General features: G+C 37.4%; 1 protein-coding gene across 1 annotated transcript in view; it reads left to right on the plus strand.

Moving 5' to 3' along the window:
* WDHD1 (WD repeat and HMG-box DNA binding protein 1) overlaps positions 1 to 18393 on the plus strand; it is an 87204-nt gene that overhangs the window by 13157 nt on the left and 55654 nt on the right. The window contains exons 4-11 of the mRNA XM_007527376.3: positions 1708 to 1859; positions 4906 to 5017; positions 5179 to 5229; positions 7862 to 7957; positions 11292 to 11384; positions 12718 to 12824; positions 13043 to 13184; positions 17412 to 17622. Of these exons, the coding sequence (XP_007527438.2) occupies positions 1708 to 1859; positions 4906 to 5017; positions 5179 to 5229; positions 7862 to 7957; positions 11292 to 11384; positions 12718 to 12824; positions 13043 to 13184; positions 17412 to 17622 (964 nt within the window). The remainder of the gene's footprint in view (positions 1 to 1707; positions 1860 to 4905; positions 5018 to 5178; positions 5230 to 7861; positions 7958 to 11291; positions 11385 to 12717; positions 12825 to 13042; positions 13185 to 17411; positions 17623 to 18393) is intronic.

An 18393-nucleotide genomic window follows, 5' to 3' on the forward strand; every position in this document is an offset into this window, starting at 1 on the left:
TTTGATGTTGTCTAGACTAGAGAAATTTTCAGCTATTATGGCCTGGAAAATGCTTTCTTCCTCTCCTTCTCTTTCTTCCTCTGGTATGCCAATAATGCGTATATTGTTTCTTTTGAAGTCATCCCATAGGTCTCTGTTGTTGTTTTCAGCATCTATTAATCTCTTTTTGAGATCTCTTACTTTTTTTCAGTTGTCTCTAATTCATCCTCAATCTTGCTAATTCTGTCTTCAGCCTCATTGATTCTATTCTCTCTGCCCTCTACTGTTTTCTGGAGTTCATCTATTTTGTTGCCCTGTTCTGATACTGTTTTAGCTTGTTCAGCTAGTTGTGTTCTTAGCTCAACTATTTCAGCTTTAAGCTCTCTAATAACCATGAGATAATTAGTATTTTCTTCCATAGTCTCATTTGTTGTTCCTGTATTTCTGATTACAATTTTTTCAAATTCTTTACTCACTCCTGTTATTATTTCCTTAGCTAATGTTTGGATGTTGAACTCGTTGTTTTGTGCTTCACCCTCTGGAGGACTTTTAGCTGGACTCTTGTCTTGGTTCGAGTCTCCAATATTTCTTCTTGTTGTTTTAACCATTTTATATATTATGTTATGAGTTCCCTTTATCAGTACTTTTCAAATTATTGATCACTGTTGCCTGGATTGACTTGTGTCTAGGTAAATTAATTAAAGGGTTCACAGTGGTGGAAGTTAACAGTTGTTTCAATAGTATTTCAATCCCTGAGTTGGAACTCAGTGTTTTAAAAGCTTCTTTTTTTTTCTTAGCTGTAGGCTATGGGAGCCTGAGGGCTTTTAACCTATCAATAGGCTTCAGCTTAATCACTGACTCCTGACCAAGAGATAAAGCAGGGTGTGGCAGAGATCCAGTGGTTATGCAAAGAGACTTTCACAGCCCCACAGCTATGCCACTGAGGCATAGGGTCTTCTATTGAGTTTCCTGGTTAGATCTCTGTCCCCTGGTGTCTCTCCCTGTTGCTGCTCCAGATTCTGAGGGCAGTAGCAATGGAGACTCAGAGTGGCACTTGGTGAGTCTCTGGGGAGTCCTCTCCTCCCTTCAGCTGTCCCCTTGTTGGTAGAGCAGACTGGAGGTGGTGTCTCAACTGATAAACTGCTGGACTGTTAGTAGTCACTTAATCTCTCCTTAGGCTCCTCTCTCCTCTCTTTCACCAGCCACACATGTTTGTACTCACCGGTGATTTAGTGGGCTCCTGTGGTCATTCTAGTCCTGTCTTGTTTCGGTCCCGGGTGGTCTCCTTTGGTATTCCTAGTTGATCCGGTAGGGGAGGAGAGAGGAGGGGAGGGGAGGGAAGGGGAGAGGAGAGGAGAGAAGAGAAAGTGATCTGCTGCTGCTCGTAGCTCCGCCTCTGGAAGTCTTTTTCTCATTTTTGTTTCCTTTGTTTTTACTATTGTTATTGTTGTTGGATAGGACAGAGAGAAATCAAGAGAGGATGGGAAGACAGAGAAAGGGAGAGAAAGACAGACACCTGCAAACCTGTTTCACTGCTTGTGAAGCAACCCCCCTGCAGGTGGGGAGCCAGGGGCTTGAACAGGGATCCTTACACCTGTCCTTGAGCTTTGCACCATGTGCACTTAACCTGGTGCACTGCCGCCCAGCCTTTTGTTTTATTTTTTAACTAAGGAGAAACTCTCACTTTATTGGATTTGTTTTGCTAATGTTTCTCATCTTTTTTTGTAGAATGGAAAATTGGTCACTGCCGTATCCAACAACACTATTCAAGTTCACACATTTCCTGATGGAGTTCCAGATGGCATACTGACTCGCTTCACCACAAATGCAAACCATGTGATCTTTAATGAGGATGGTACAAAAATTGCTGCTGGATCCAGGTACAGCTCTTGCTTATTAAAAACAGGAAAGACTTTTATCTTTTAATTTTATTAGTGACTTAATGCTGATTTACAAAATTATAAGATAACAGGTCTAATTCTGCACTATTCCCACCACCAGAGTTCTAGATCCCCATTTCTTCCATTGGAAATTATAGCCTTTCTCCCAGGGTTACAGATAGGAGTTAACCATTATTTCTACAGCTATCTATCTATATTTGTATATATTTGACCTTTTTTTTTTCCCATGGTCCCATCTTCTTTTTGTTTCCAAGTCAAACCTACATCTATTACTAATTCCATGTGTCCTTCCTTTTTTTAAAAAAAAATATTTTGTTAATATTTATTCCCTTTTGTTAACCCTTGCTGTTTTTTATTTTTATTGTAGTTATTATTGTTGTTATTGATGTTGTCATTGTTGGATAGGACAGAGAACTGGAGAGAGGAGGGAAGATAGAAAGGGGGAGAGAAAGATAGACAGACACCTGTAGACCTGCGTCACTGCCTGTGAAGTGACTCCCCTGCAGGTGGGGAGCCGGGTGCTTGAACAGGGATCCTTACGGCGGTCCTTGGACTTCGCTACCGCCCAACTTCCGTGTCCTTCCTTTTTTTCCTCTTCTCTCTCCGGGTCCTGATGGAGTTGGAGTTCAGAACCCTCTGGTCATCTTGCCTCTATTACTCCTCCCTCTCTGGAAGTGAAAATTCTTTTTGGGGATGCAGAAAGTGGGAATTCTGGCTTCTGTAATTGCTTCTCCACTGGACATAGGAGTTGGCAGGTTGATCCATACCCCCAGCCTGTTAAAAAAAGAAAGATCACTTGAGAAGAATGGTCTCCTTCATTGCTCTCAGAGCAACATGTTCAGGACTTGTCCCATTTGTTTTGTCTCTTAATGAAAAAAATTATTTATTTATTATTGGATAGAGGCAGAAATTGAGAGGGGAAGAGAATACATATATGAGGGGGGAGAAATAGAGACAGAGGGACACCTGCAGTACTGCTTTACCACTTGTGAAGCTTTCCTGCAGATAGGGACCAGGATCCTTGTGCACTGTAATGTGTGTGTTTAACCAGGTACACCATTACCTGGCCCTGTGTTTTTTCTGTTTGTTTGTTTTTTTCCTAGTGAAGGATTTTGTGGATAAATGTGTTGTCCTTTATGAGATATTTGCTTTGAAGACAGCTTGATTAATGCTGAAAAAGATTGCTGAAAATGATAGATATGATTTTAAAAAATTATTTTGTAATCTAAATTATGCATTCATAATTTTTATTCTTTTCCTTGAGTTGATGCCTATTGTAATATATATATGTGTGTGTGTGTGTGTGTGTATATATATATATATATTTGATGAGTTGTTGGGTAGAGTAAAAGGTATAGTATTTGTAAAAATGGTTGTGGTTGTGGGGCCAGGCAGTGACACACCTAATTGAGCATACACATTACCATGCATAAGGATCTGTGTTTAAACCCCCATTCCCCACCTGCAGGGGGAAGCTTCATGTGTGGTGAAGAAGTACTTATGTTTGTCTCTCTTTTTGTCTTTCTTTCTCTAATTACCCCCTTCCTTCTCAACTTCTCTCTTTCTCCATCCAAAAAAATGAATACATAAAATATTTTAATTTATGATGATTAAAAAAATCATCATAGCTGTAATTATTTTTTAAAATTTATTGGGTGGTAAATAGTTTACAGTCAACAGTAAAATACAATAGTTTGAACATGCTATTGTAAACATTTCTCAATTTTCCACATAACAATTCAATCCCCACTAGGCCCTTCTCTGCCATTATGTTCCAGAACCTGAATGCTCCTTCCCACCCCAGAGTCTTAACTTTGGTGCAGTACATCAACGTGACTGTAATTATATTAGTAAATGAGCTTAAGATTTAACAAAGGAGGTGAGGGGACCATAACTAATTCACTCACTAGAGCACACATTTTACTATTTATGAGGAGCCAGGCTTGAGCCCCCAATGCCACATGGAAAAACTATGGTGTCTCACCTGTTTCTCTCTTTGCCTGTCTTTAAAGAAAAGAAGAATTTAAAAAAGGAAAAAGTCTTCTGGGAGTGGTGGTATTGTGCTAGTGTGTGTGACGCTATAGTGCATCAGAAAAACACAAGGTAGATATTTCCACCTATTATAGCATCCTATGACCTCTGAGGCCACAGGTTCAATCCCCAGCTGAATCACCTTATACCAGAGCAGAGCAATGCTTTGTATCTCTACCTCTTACCTGTCTCATAGATAATTTAAGTGTTTTTTAAAAAGAGATTTTAACAATAGGGGCCATGTAAGAAGTGCTAGTATTTTGACATGATGGGAAGTCTTTTTTCCTTCTCTTCCCCCTCCCCATTTATGGGGGGGGTGTCTAATGGCTTATAGTTGACTTGTACATGTGCAATATTTCTCAGTTTTACACATAACAGTCTAACCCTCCCACCTAGGTCCTCTTCCACCATCATGTTCCAGGACCTGAACACTCCCCCCTACCCCATAGTCTTTTACTTTGGTGCAATACACCTTTTCTTTTCTTTTCTTTTCTTTTCTTTTCTTTTCTTTTCTTTTCTTTTCTTTTCTTTTCCTTTCTCTTCTCTTCTCTTCTCTTCTCTTCTCTTCTCTTCTCTTCTCTTCTCTTCTCTTCTCTTCTCTTCTTTTGTTTTCTTTTCTTTCCTCCCTTGGTGGCATTCTAAATGTTCCCATGTAGTGTCGGGACTTGAATCCTGTGCTGTGGGCACGGTAAAGTGTGATGAGTAAGCTATCTCCCGGCCCCATGATGGGAAAACCTGACTTGTGTTTCAGCATCTCTACATAACATAACTGTAGAGTGGATGTTGCATATTACAAGATGCTATAAAGAAATATGGCACTGAGTCAATATTTAATCAATAATAAAATAAATAAAATTTAAAAAGGAAAAGAAATATGGTATTGGCTGTTGTGATTTTGAAGTATTGGTGTCATAGATTTTCAGGGGCCCTTTTGTATTAATATTTATTCATGTATGTTACTCTTACTTATAGTGATTTTCTTTTTTTTTAATAGTGATTTTCTAGTTAAAGTTGTAGATGTGATGAATTGCAGCCAACAAAAAACATTTCGAGGACATGATGCACCTGTTCTAAGTCTTTCCTTTGATCCCAAGGACATCTTTCTGGTAAACATTTCCTGCCCTTTGCCTTACACTTTTCCTGAATGTGTTCAAATAGTATAAGGAAATTTCACATATTTGATAAAAGACTGTTTTCTTGACTGAACCAGTTTTTGTATGGTATTATGATTGTAACTATTGAGAAGTTCTTTGCTTATTCTTAACAGGCTTCAGCTAGTTGTGATGGATCTGTCCGAGTGTGGCAAATTTCCCATCAGGTAAACTTACCAGTTTGAATTTAAAATCTGTTTAGTAGGGATGGGCAGTGGCATACCTGGTTGTGTGTGTATGTTTTCCTGCACAAGGATCCAAGTTCAAGCCCTGACTTCTTTGTAGAATTTTTTGACTAACACTACAATTTTTGTGACCAACTTTCATAGTAATCAAATGCAAGAGCAAATACATTGAATACATATTGCTTTTGTATCCTGTCATAAGGGGAATAATACGTTTTGGTTTCATTTTTAAGTTTTATAAACCATCATGGAAAATTCCTGTATTATGTATTTACAAACTACTGAGCCCTAAATTTGAGGGATATAAAAATGAAATAAGACATGGACCATACTTGATTTGGAAAATCATAGAGAATTAATATCAACATAGCCTGATAAAAATTTTAAAGGGAGTCAGGTGGTAGTGCAGTGGGTTAAGCGCAGCTGGCGCAAAGCACAGGGACAGGCGTAAGGATCCCGATTCCAGCCCCTGGCTCCCCACCTGCAGGGGAGTCACTTCACAAGTGGTGAAGCAGGTCTGCAGGTATCTATCTTTCTCTCCCCCTCTCTGTCTTCCCCTCCTCTCTCCATTTCTCTCTGTCCTATCCAACAATGATGACGACATCAATAGCAACAACAACAATAACTACAACAATAAAACAAGGGCAACAAAATGGAATAAATAAATAGATACATAAATATTAAAAAAAAAACTTCATCTTTAAAAAATTCAAGGAATTGTCAGGAGAGTTATCTTTGTATTGAGAGAGGCAACATTTAATTCTTTCTAGAGCCTTGACATTTTTTTTTTTTTGCCTCCAAGGTTATTTCTGGGGCTTGGTGTCTGCACCATGAATCCACTGCTCCTAGAGGTCATTTTTTTTTAATAATTTTTTTAAATTTTAATTTCTTTTATATATATATATATTCATTTATTTACTTATTTTCCCTTTTGTAGCCCTTGTTTAACATTGTTGGGGATATTGATGGCATTGTTGTTGAATAGGACAGAGATAAATGGAGAGAGGAGGGGAAGACAGAGGGGGAGAGAAATATAGACACCTGCAGACCTGCTTCACCACCTGTGAAGCAACTCCCCTGCAGGTGGGGAGCTGGGGGCTCGAACCTGGATCCTTACGCTGGTCCTTGTGCCACATGTGCTTAACCCGCTGCGCCACCACCGGACTCCTGAGCCTTGACATTTCTTTTTTTTTCTTTTTTTTTCTTTTCTTTTCTTTCTTTCATTCTTTATTTATTTTAAATTTTTTATTTAAGAAAGGATTAGTGAACAAAAGCATAAGGTAGGAGGGGTACAACTCCACACAATTCCCAACACCCAATCCCCATAACCCACCCCCTCCCATGGTAGCCCTCCCATTCTCCATCCCTCTGGGAGCATGGACCCAGGGTCGTTGAGGGTTGCAGAAGGTAGAAGGTCCGGCTTCTGCAATTGCTTCCCCGCTGAACATGGGCGTTGACTGGTCGGTCCATACCCCCAGTCTGCCTCTCTCCCTCCCTAGTAGGGTGTGACTCTGGGGAAGCTGAGCTCCAGGACACACTGGTGGGGTCCTCAATCCAGGGAAGCCTAGCCAGCATCCTGGTGGCATCTGGAACCTGGTGATTGAAAAGAGAGTCAACATATGAAGCCAAACAATTTGTTGAGCAGCCTTGACATTTCTATACATGATTCTAGTATAGCATAATGATGATGCAAAGATTACACTATACTGAATTTTGTACATATACAAATGGAACTGTTTTATTTATGAAGGAATACCCTTATTTAGTTGAATTATTTAAGACATGTTCTTTGTAACTCTGAAGGATTTAAAGTAACTTATACAGCTCAGACATGAAAATTATATGTATTCAGGTGGGGGACTGGTGATGGGGAACCTGATTGAGCACACATGTTAACAGTGCACAAGCCCCCAGTCCCCACCTGCAAGGGGGAATGCTTTACAAGTGGTGAAACAGTGCTACAGGTGTCTCTCCCTCTCTGTCTTCCCTTACCCTCTCAATTTATGGCTATCTCTATCCAATAAATAAAGATAATTATTTTTAAATAGTTGAATTCCTTCCTCTCTATCTCTCATTAAAATAAAATATTTTTAAAAATTATATTCAAGTGAATTAAGGTGCTGTTTTTCTGAGCTCTTTTTAAAATTTATTTTTATATTTATTCCCTTTTGTTGTTTTTATTGTTGTTGTAGTTATTGTTGTTGTTACTGATGTCATCATTGTTAGGACAGAGAGAAATGGAGAGAGTAGGGGTAGACAGAGAGGGGGAGAGAAAGATAGACACCTGCAGACCTGCTTTACTGCCTGTGAAGCGACTCCCCTGCAGGTGAGGAGCCGGGGGCTCAAACTGGGATTCTTATGCCGGTCCTTATGCTTCGTGCCATGTGTGCTTAACCCGCTGCACTACTGCTTGACTCCCTATTTTTATTTTTATTTCTTTTTGGGGGGATTAATGTTTTACAGTCTACAGTAAATACAATAATTTGTACATGCATAACATTTCTCAGTTTTCCATTTCTGAGCCCTTTAAAATACGTCCAGTTATATGTATGTATCTTTGGTGAGAATTTTTATAAAAGGAAGTAATTTTTCTTTTCTTTCTTTGCAAAATCAGACATGTTCTATTAGTTGGCCACTGTTGCAAAAGTGCAATGATGTGATAAATGCAAAGTCAATTTGCAGGCTTGCTTGGCAGCCAAGAAGTGGGAAGGTAAGTGATTCATTTCTCAGCTTATTTTATTATGTTACACTTTTTGTTAATTTTGAATATGAAAATATTTTTAAATTCATTTTTAAATCTTATTTTTATTTACTTCACATGATATAAAGTTTTACATGAGAGTGAGATTGAAGCTCAAACCCATTCTAATACATGTGAAATTGGAGATCCAAGTAGATTTGGAACTGGGGAAACAGCTTAACAGTTATGCAAATGACTTCCATAAAATTATTTATTTATTTATTTATCTATTTATTGCCACCAGGGTTATCACTGGTGCCTGCATGATGAATCCAACTCCCAGGAGCTATCTTTTTTCTTTCTGTCTTTTATTTGATAGAGACAGAGAAATGTTGAAGGAAGGAGCTAGAGAGGGAGAAGACAGAGGCAGAGAAACACCTATAACACTGTTTCACAAACAACAAGGGCAACAAAAAGGGAAAAAAATGGCCTCCAGGAGCAGTGGATTCATCTGAGCCCCAGCAATAACACTGGAGGGGGAAAAAATTACAAAAAAAACCCAGAAAACAAAAAATACTGTTTCACCAAGCCTATAAAGTTTTCCTCTGTATGTGGAAAACAGAGTCTCAAGCCCAGGTCTTTGAGCATGGTAACGTGTGCTCCACTGAATGTGCCACTGCCCAGGCTGCAAGTGATTTTCATATCTGAAGCTCAGAGCTCTCAGGTTCATTCTTCAGCAGTACCATAAGCCACCAGAGCTGAGCAGTGCTCTAGTAAAAAAAAAAAAAGGGGGGGGGGGTCAGGTGGTAGCACAGGTGCTGCAAAGCACAAGGACCAGCATAAAGATCCCGGTTCAAGGCCCTGGCTCCCCCTACCTGCAGAGGAGTCGCATCACAAGTGGTGAAGCAGGTCTGCAGGTGTCTTTTTCTCTCTCTCTATCTCCCCCTCCTCTCTCCATTTCTCTCTGTCCTATCCAACAACGACAATAACATTAATAACAACAATAATAACTACAACAGTAAAAAAAGGGCAACAAAAAGATAACAACAATAATAAACTACAACAATAAAAAAAGGGCAACAAAAGGGAATGAGTAAATAAATATTAAAAATATATATATATACACACAATGATAATAATAGGAAGAACAACAAAGAGAAGAGGAAGGAGAAGCAGGGGGGAAACTGGAAGACTCAAACATTTAAGCTCTTTACTAGTTGAACTGTTTCTCTGGCCAAGCATAGATTTTTGTTTTTAATTTTGAGAGATACAGAAAGTGTGTCTATGATATATATCATATATATATGTGTGTGTGTGTGTGTGTATGTATGTGTGTGTATATATATATGAGAGAGAGAGAAACTGACTAGAGCATTGCATATGGTGGTACTGGAGATTGAACCTTGGACCTTGGAGTCTTAGGCATGAAAGTCTTTTTGTCTAACCATTATGCTGTCCCCTGCCTCTCAGATGATTTTTTAATTGAAACTTTACTTGAATTATAAATCTTAGAACCCCAAACTACACTAATTAACAATGAAATAAATATTTCCACTTAAAAAATTTATAGTTTTTTATTATCTTTATTTTGTTTGATAGAAACAGCCAGAAATCAGGAGAGAACGAGGTGATAGAGAAGGAGAGAGGCAGAGAGACACCTGCAACGCTACTTCACCACTTGCAAAGCTTTCCCCCTGCAGGTGGGGACTAGGGACTTGAACCCAGGTCCTTGTGCACTTCAGTGCATATGCTCAACCAGGTGCGCCACCACCTGGCCCCATATTCCCACTTTTTAAACTTTTTTTGAAGAGTTTTTTTCTTAAATAAGTTAATTTTATATTTTTACATTCATTAGTGGACCAACTCTGGAATCATTGTTTATGTCTTTACCATTAGTTCATAATATTTTGAAGGTATCAGCTTATATAGTTGGGCAACAGAAAAATAAGAGCTTTGAAAGAAAGAATCCTTATTTGTAAATGAAATGCTTATGTATAAGGAAACACCAAGAAAATCAGCTAGGGGAAACTGTTATGAATAGTGTGAAAATTTAGTGCGAAATTTAATTTACAAAGCCAGAACCAATCATAGGTACAAACAATAGCTGTTTAGAAATTATGAAGGACAGGGGCAGAACAGATAGCATAACAGTTATGCAAAGAGACTCTTGTGTTTGAGGCTTCAAAGTCCCAGGTTCAGTTCCCCACACAGCCATAAGCCAGAGCTAAGCAGTTCTCTGGTAAAAAGAAATAGAGCTGATTTAAAAATCCATATGGAGAATTAAGTTTTGAAAAAGAAAAAATGTTGTATAATCCATCTACAGAGTGAAGCCATGGGACTTAAAAATTTCACTGTCTTATCAATAGACATTTTTCAAACAGCAATAGGCACAGTACTTACTAGAATTTGGTATATGGTAAAGGTGAAATAAAGGAGATTTGGTAAATGTATTGGCAAAGGAGGTGAGAATCATCTCAGAGGTTTCCTGCAACATAATGAATATATTTAGGTATTTGCTGTTTTATTTTAATTTTGTGTATGAAAACATTTTTTAAATATTTATTTTAATGTGCAAAATACAGAGAGAAAGATACAGAGAGACCAGAACACTACTCAGCTCTGATTTATAGTACTACTGGGGACTGAATCTGGGACTTTAGTGCCTCAGGCATGAAAATCTTTTTATATAACCATTATGCTATCTCCCCAGCCCTATGTGTTGAGAAAAAAAAAAAATTTTACAGGGGGCAAGGTGAGGGGTCCAGGAAGATGAATAAACTTGACAATGTAAGTCAGTATTTTTGTATGATAAATATATTCAGATTCAAAAAGCAAATAATATGAAAATACATGCAACTTTTCATACTAAGAGAAATATAATTTTAAACTATAGTGCTAGTCTTTGTTTCATTTATAAGGTGATAAAAGACCAAAAGTTTGATGCTTATATACTGTAGAATATGGATTATATACAATGGAATATGGATTATAAACTATAGAAGAGGACTTGACCTTTTTTTTTTTCCTTCAGAATAAATGAACAACTAATAAATGATAAACTACTACTAGGCATATATCCTATAAGCATGTTCATATATGTATATATACACACAGTGTATGTATATTCCATTGTAATAGCAAAACATTGGAAACACCCTAAACTGGTAGATTTTCTTTCCTCCCCAACAGGTAAGATGAGTTTTTAGGTCCAGAGGACTGAGATTTCCCAAGAAGTAGTATTAAAAATTAGTAACTTCAAATGTTTCTGTTTCAGAAGCTTATTTGAAAGCATTATCTGCTCTTTTTTCTCTTAAAATTTAATTTAATGTAAACTTCTATTTAAATTGTTTACCTTTCCTAATAGTTACTGGCAATTCCTGTGGAAAAATCTGTTAAGTTATATAGAAGAGAAACTTGGAGTAATCAGTTTGATCTTTCAGATAATTTCATTTCTCAGGTAAGTTTTGGGACACTTTAGTAGACTTAAGGCAATATTTAATTCACTACTCACTTTACCTCAATACAGTTGCAGTTAAATGGGAGTTGGGCGGTAGCGCAATGGGTTAAGCGAATGTGGTGGGAAGCACAAGGACCAGCATAAGGATCCTGGTTCGCTCCCCCACCCCACCTGCAGGGGAGTGCTTCACAGGTGATGAAGCAGATCTGCAGGTGTCTTTCTCTCCCCCTTTCTGTTCCCCCCCCCCCCGTTTCTCTTTGTCCTATCTAACAACGATGACATCAGTTGCAGTTAAATACTGAATTGGGAAAATAATTCTAGGCTGCAGAACACAGTTCCTATCTCAATAGCCTTTCTTTAATTTAGTCTAGAATAGGATGGGATATAGGTCTTTGTTCTTTCTGACTTCTTTCCTTTGAAAAAAAAAATCTGCTAATTTATAGGAAGTCACAGCTTAACATTAGTATCAGAATACATTGTTCTCAGTACTAGTAATTTATTGTTAAATGATATTCATTGAGACTTGTCATTATAAACTCTGCGTTTTACTTTGGTGGTGGGATTGGTGTTGATTGCCCCTATTATCTTATAATCTTATAAATCACTAATAAAAATATATTTAAAAATATATTTAACAAATTAAAATAAACTCTGGGTTTTTAGAACAGGAAAGGTTGTTGGTCTATATATTTTTTTGTTCTTGATTTCCTTTTTCCTTCACACACATTTTACTATTAAGAAAACACTAAGGGAGTCGGGTGGTAGCGCACCAGGTTAAGCGCACGTGTCGTGAAGCGCAAGGACTGGCATAAGGATACCAGTTCCAACCCCTGCTTCACAGGCGGTGAAGCAGATCTATAGGTATTTGTCTTTCTCTTCCCCTCTGTCTTCCTTTCCTATCTCCATTTCTCTCTGTTCCTATCCCACAATGACTACAACAACAAAACAACAAGGGCAACAAAAAGGGAAAATAAATAAATAAATATTTTAAAAACAACAACAAAATACTAATTAAAATCTAAGTGTCTTAAAAGATTCACTTCACTTACAAGTTCTCTTCACCATGCTGGTGACTTAAGGGTTTATCTTGTATAATGTGCTCCCAAGATAATAACATTTTTTATATTTTGCTTTTAAAATTATAGTTTTCTTTGGGACAAGTAATAGCTGAATATTATTCGAAAAGAAAGTTAAAAAGTATGCCAATTTTGTCTTGCTATTTGCTTATTAGCTCTAATTATGTTATATATAGTAAGGACTCATGAATTTAATCATGAAAGAAGTGCTTATTTCAAATTATACAAAACTGTTTGTTAATTGTTTTTCTTTGTAGGCCCTGAATGTAGTAACCTGGTCTCCTTGTGGGCAATATTTAGCTGCAGGAAGTATTAATGGTTTAATTATGGTTTGGAATGTTGAAACCAAAGATTGTATAGAAAGGTATGAGTACATTCTTTTTGCAATATTTTGGAGGGGGTATTTTTATTAGATTCTTGTTTGTTTTATTATGAAATATAACAGCTACTAGATTATGAAAATATATATATGTAACTTCATTGGTTAAGTCATCTAGTCTGTTATACCTAAAATTTACCTAAGGAAATACTATTTTATATCTTCCTTGATGGTGTTTTAAGAACTCACCTTTTGACTTTTAGGGTGAAACATGAAAAAGGTTATGCAATTTGTGGCCTGGCATGGCATCCTACTTGTGGCCAAATAGCTTATACTGATGCAGAAGGAAATCTAGGACTTTTGGAGAATGTTTGTGACTCCAATGGGAAGATGTCAAGTAGTAAGGTAATAATTTAGTAGAAGAGTTTTTGCATAGTCTTCCTGTTATACAGAAATATATGTATTTGGATGATACCACAAACTATGGTTTGGGAAGCTACAGATCATGTTACTGTATTATATGCTCGGCAGTGATCTGTAGTAAAGAAAAAATTTTCAAGAAACTTTTCCCCCTTCTACTACTATTCCTTAATATGCCAAGGAATACTTTTATGAAATACCATTTTTAGTTTCTGGTGTTTGGGGGATTACTAGTTAAATAAGTGTTTTATAACACTTATAATTAATAATGGTAGCTTCATTTATTTAGCCTATAGCCCCCCCCCCCCACACACACACACACACAGACTTTTACTTTGGTGCCATACTCCAAACGCAGTCAGATTCTGCTTTGAGTTTCCCTGACTTATCTCACTTAACATAATTCCTTCTAACTCCATCCAAGATGGGTCAGAGAAGGTGAGTTCATTGTTCTTAATAACTGTGTAGTGTTTTATTGTGTAAATATAACACAGCTTTCTCGGCCTTTCATCTATTGTTAGGCACCTGGTTTGCTTCCAGGTTTTAGCTATTATGAATTGTGCTGCTCTGAACATAGGTGTACACATATCTTTTTGGTTGGGTGTTATGGAGTCCTATGAGAGAAATTACTACCCAGTAATTACTACCCAGTAATAGAGGAAGTCTGTTTCTAGCCTTGTGAGGGTTCTCCAGACTGCTCTCCACAGAGGTTGTACCAATTTACATTCCCACCAGCAGTGTAGGATGATTCCTTTGTCCCCATAACCTCTCTAGCATTTGTTGCTGCTGTCATTTTTGATGTATGACATTCTCATACGGGTGAGGTAGTATCTCAGTGCTGTTTTTATTTGCATTTCTCGGACAGTCAGTGACCTGGAGCAATTTTTCATATGTTTTTTAGCCTTTGGATCTCTTCTGTAGTGAATATTCTGTTCATGTCCTCTGTCCATTTTTGGATGGGATCATTTGCTTTTTTTGTTAACTTTGGTGAGCTCTTTATATATTTTGGTTATTAGTCTCTTGTCTGATGTATGGCATCATGTGAAGATCTTCTCCCATTCTGTGAGGGGTCTCTTTGTTTGGGTGATGGTTTCTTTTGCTGTCCAAAAGCTTTTCAATTTGATGTAGTCCCACTGATTTGTTTTTGTTTTAGTCTTCCTTGCAATTGGATTTGTATCATTGAAGATGTCCTTGAAGTTTGGGTGGGAAAGTGTTCCTCCAATGTTTTCCTCTAAGTATTTGATAGTTTCTGATCTAACATCCAGGTCCTTGATCCAGTTTACTTTTGTTCCTGGTGAGATAAAGTGGTTCAGTTTCATTCTTCTGCATGTTTCAACTCAGTTTTCCCAGCACCATTTATTGAAGAGAGCCTCCTTCCTCCATTTAATAATTTGGGGCCCTTTTATAAAAAACAATTAGATGTCCATAGGTATGGGGGTTTATTTCTGGGCTTTCAATTCTGTTTCACTGGTCTCTGTGCCTATTTTTGTTCCAGTTGGCTGTTTTGATGATGATGGCCTTATAATATAGTTTGAGATCAGGGAGTGTGATGCCTCCATTTCTGTTTCTTTTCCTCAAGATTGTTTTGGCACTTATAGGTGTTTTCTGGTTCCAGATAAATTATTGTAATTTTTTTCTGTTATCTTAAAGAAACTGGGTGGGACTTTCATGGATATTGCATCATATTTGTATATGGCTCTGAGTATGATATTCATTTTGATGATATTAATTCTTCCAACCCGTGAGCATGGGATATCTTTCTATTTCTTTGTGTCATTTTATATTTCTTTGAATAGTGACTCATAGTTTTCAGTATATAAGCCTTTCACTTCTTTGGTAAGGTTTATTCCTAAATATTTTATTGATTTTGCTTCAACAGTGAATGAGAGTGATTTCTGGATATCCTCTTCTTTGGACTTAATGTTTGCATAAAGGAATACCTCTGATTTTTGTACACTGATTTTGTAGACTGACACCTTGCTTTATTGCCTAATGATTTCTATTAGCTTTCTGATGGATTCTTTAGGTTTTACTATCCATACTATCATATCATCTGCAAAGATTGAATTTGACTTCCCTTCCAATCTGTATTACTTTGATTTCTTTCCCTTGCCTGATTGCTATGGTGAGAACTTCTAATACTATGTTGAAGAGTAATGGTGATAATGGACAGCCCTGTCTAGTCCCCAATCTGAGGGGGAATGCTTTCAGCTTCTGTCCATTGAGTATGATGTTGACTCCAGGTTTGCTATATATAAACTCTACTATCTTGAGGAATTTTTCATCTATTGCCATTTTTTGTAGCGTTTTGAGCATGAGTGGCTGTTGGATTTTGTCAAAGGCTTTCTCTGCATCTATTGAGATAATCATGTGGTTTTTGGTTTTGCTTTTGTTGATGTGGTGAATGACACTGATTAACTTGTGTATTTTGAGCCAGCCTTGCGTTCCTGGGATAAATCCCACTTGGTTGTGATGAACAATCTTTTTGATATACTGCTGTATCCATTTGGCTAGGATATTGTTCAATATTTTAGCATCTATGTTCATCACAGATATTGGTCTGTAGTTTTCCTTTTTTGTTGTGTCCCTGTCTGCTTTTGGTATTTGGATGTTGGCTTCATAGAAGGTGGAAGGGAGTGTTCCTGTTTCTTTGATCTTTTGGAAGAGCATTAGAAGTATAGGTATTAACTGTTTCCTGGAGGTTTTGTAGAATTCATTTGTAAAGCCGTCTGGTCCTGGACTTTTGTTGTTGGGAAGAGTCTTGATAACTGTTTCGATTTCTTTTTCTGTGATTGGTGCATTTTGGTTTTATAGCTCTTTCTGGTTCAGTTTTGGAAGGGTATATATTTCTAGGAATTCTAGGAATTCCTTGATTTCTTCCAGAATCTCTAGCTTGGTGGCATATAGTTGTTCGTAGAAGCTTCACATGATTATTTGGATTTCTGTGGTGTCTGCTGTGGTATCTCCTCTATTATTTACAATTCTATTAATTTGAGTCTCCACCCCCACCCCTTTTTTTAGTGAGTCTGGCTAAGAGTTTGTCCATTTTTTTAAATTTTTCAAAGAACCAACATTTGCCTTCATTGATCTTATGTATGGTTCTCTTATTTTCAATGTTGTTTATTTCCATTCTAATTTTAGTGATTTCTGTCCTTCTGGTTGCTTACTAATTGTTCTTATCAGGGTGTTTGCATACTTGGTAGAGGTTTTTTTTTTCTTTTTTTGGTATGTGTTTGTTTTGGGCATAACCACTATGCTATTTTCCCAGCCCCTAAAGATATGTTTATTAACACAAGAGAGCAAACCACAGAGTATCTGTCATTCTGACACATGATGCTGGGGATCAACTTTAAGGTCCCATGTTTTTAAATTCAATGTTCTAGCCACTACATCGTCTCACAGACTGACAAAATACTTTTAAAAATATTTATTTATTATTAGATAGGTACAGAGAGAAATTGAGAGAGGAGGGGAGATAGAAAGAGAAGGACAAAGAGATACCTGCAGCCCTGTTTCATCACTCATGAAGTCTTCCCCTTTAGTCGGGGCAGGGGCTTGAACCTGCATCCTTTCACACTGTAATGTGTGCACTTAACCAGGTGTGTCACCACCTGCCCCCCTGACAAAATACTTTTTACCAGAGCACTACTCAGCTCTGGGTTTATGGTGGTGCCAGAGATTGAACATGAGACATAAATTCCATCAAACCTTAGGCATGAAAGTTGTCTGCATAACCATTATGCTATCTCTCTGGCCTGATCCCCACCCCCTTTTTTAAAGATTTAATTTAATTTAATTTATTTATTACTGGATGAAGACAAAGAGAAATTGAGAGGGGTGGGGAGGTAAAGAAGGAGAGAGACAAAGAGACACCTGCATCTCAGTTTCATCACTCGTGAAGCTTTCCTCCTTCAGGTAGGGACTAGGGGCTTGATTTTGGGTCCTTGGGCACTGTAAAGTGAACACAACTGGATGCGCCACCAAATGGCCCCAAGATTTTATTTATTAACGGAAAAGAGAGAGAGAGAACCAGAGCATCCCTCTAGTGCATATGCTACCAAGGATTGAATTTGCTTGAGTGTCAATTGCTTTGTGTACTGAACCACCTCCTAGATTGAGTAGAGTTTATAAATACCTATTAAATGATTGCCTTTAGAGTATTTGAGTTTATCCAAATAATTCACCGATACTTTCTAATTTGTATTGTTCAAGGTTTCTAGCAAAGTGGAAAATGATTACAATGATCTTTTTGATGGAGATGATACAAGTAATCCCGGTGATTTTCTAAGTGACAGTGCAGTTGAGACCCCTTCATTTTCAAAAGTGGTTATAAATGATGAAGAGGATGATGATGACCTCATGATGGCTACAGGTCATCCTAGACAGCGAAGCCACATCCTGGAAGATGATGAGAACTCAGTTGGTATGAACTGACTTTGTGGGTGTGATAATTCATCCTAATCAATATTTTTAATTTTTCAATTAAAGTATAAGATAATTATTTTAAGATAATTATTGAACATGTAGAATACAAGTAGTGTATAGTGGGGAATTTACTGCATTAAATACTTATTTTAGAAATTTCAAAATTGATCATCTAAATTCATACTTTATCAGACTTAGAAAGTGAAGAAACCAGATCCCAAGAAAGCAGAGGGAAAAAAATAATAAAGACAATAAGGGACCAGGCAGTGGTGCACTGGGTTAAGTACATAAGGACCCAGGTTCAAACTTTTGGTCCCCATCTGCAGAAGGAAAGCTTCAGAAGAAGTGAAGCAGGGCTGCAGGTGTCTTATCTTTCTCTCCCCTCCTCTGCCCTTTCTCTCTCCATTTCTCTCTGTCCTGTCTAACAATGACGACATCAATAACAACAACAATAATAACTACAAAAACAATAAAAAACAAGGGCAGCAAAATGGAAAATAAATTAAAAAAAATTTTTTTAAAAAGTTAGTCTGACTAAAATCTGCTTCTTGATAGGCCAGGTTGTGGCGCACCTGGTTGAGTGCACATATTACAGTGTGCAAGGATCCCAGTTCAAGCCCCCACCCCCCACCTGTAGGGAAGAAGTTTCATGAGTGGTGAAGCAGTGCTATAGATGTCTTTCTCTATATCCCTGTCTTATCTCCCCCTTCCCTCTCAATTTCTGTCTCTATCCAAAATAAATAAATAAGTAAATAGTCAATGAAATTAG

This window comes from Erinaceus europaeus, chromosome 16, assembly GCF_950295315.1.
Source record: "Erinaceus europaeus chromosome 16, mEriEur2.1, whole genome shotgun sequence".
Classification (NCBI taxonomy): Eukaryota; Metazoa; Chordata; class Mammalia; order Eulipotyphla; family Erinaceidae; genus Erinaceus; species Erinaceus europaeus.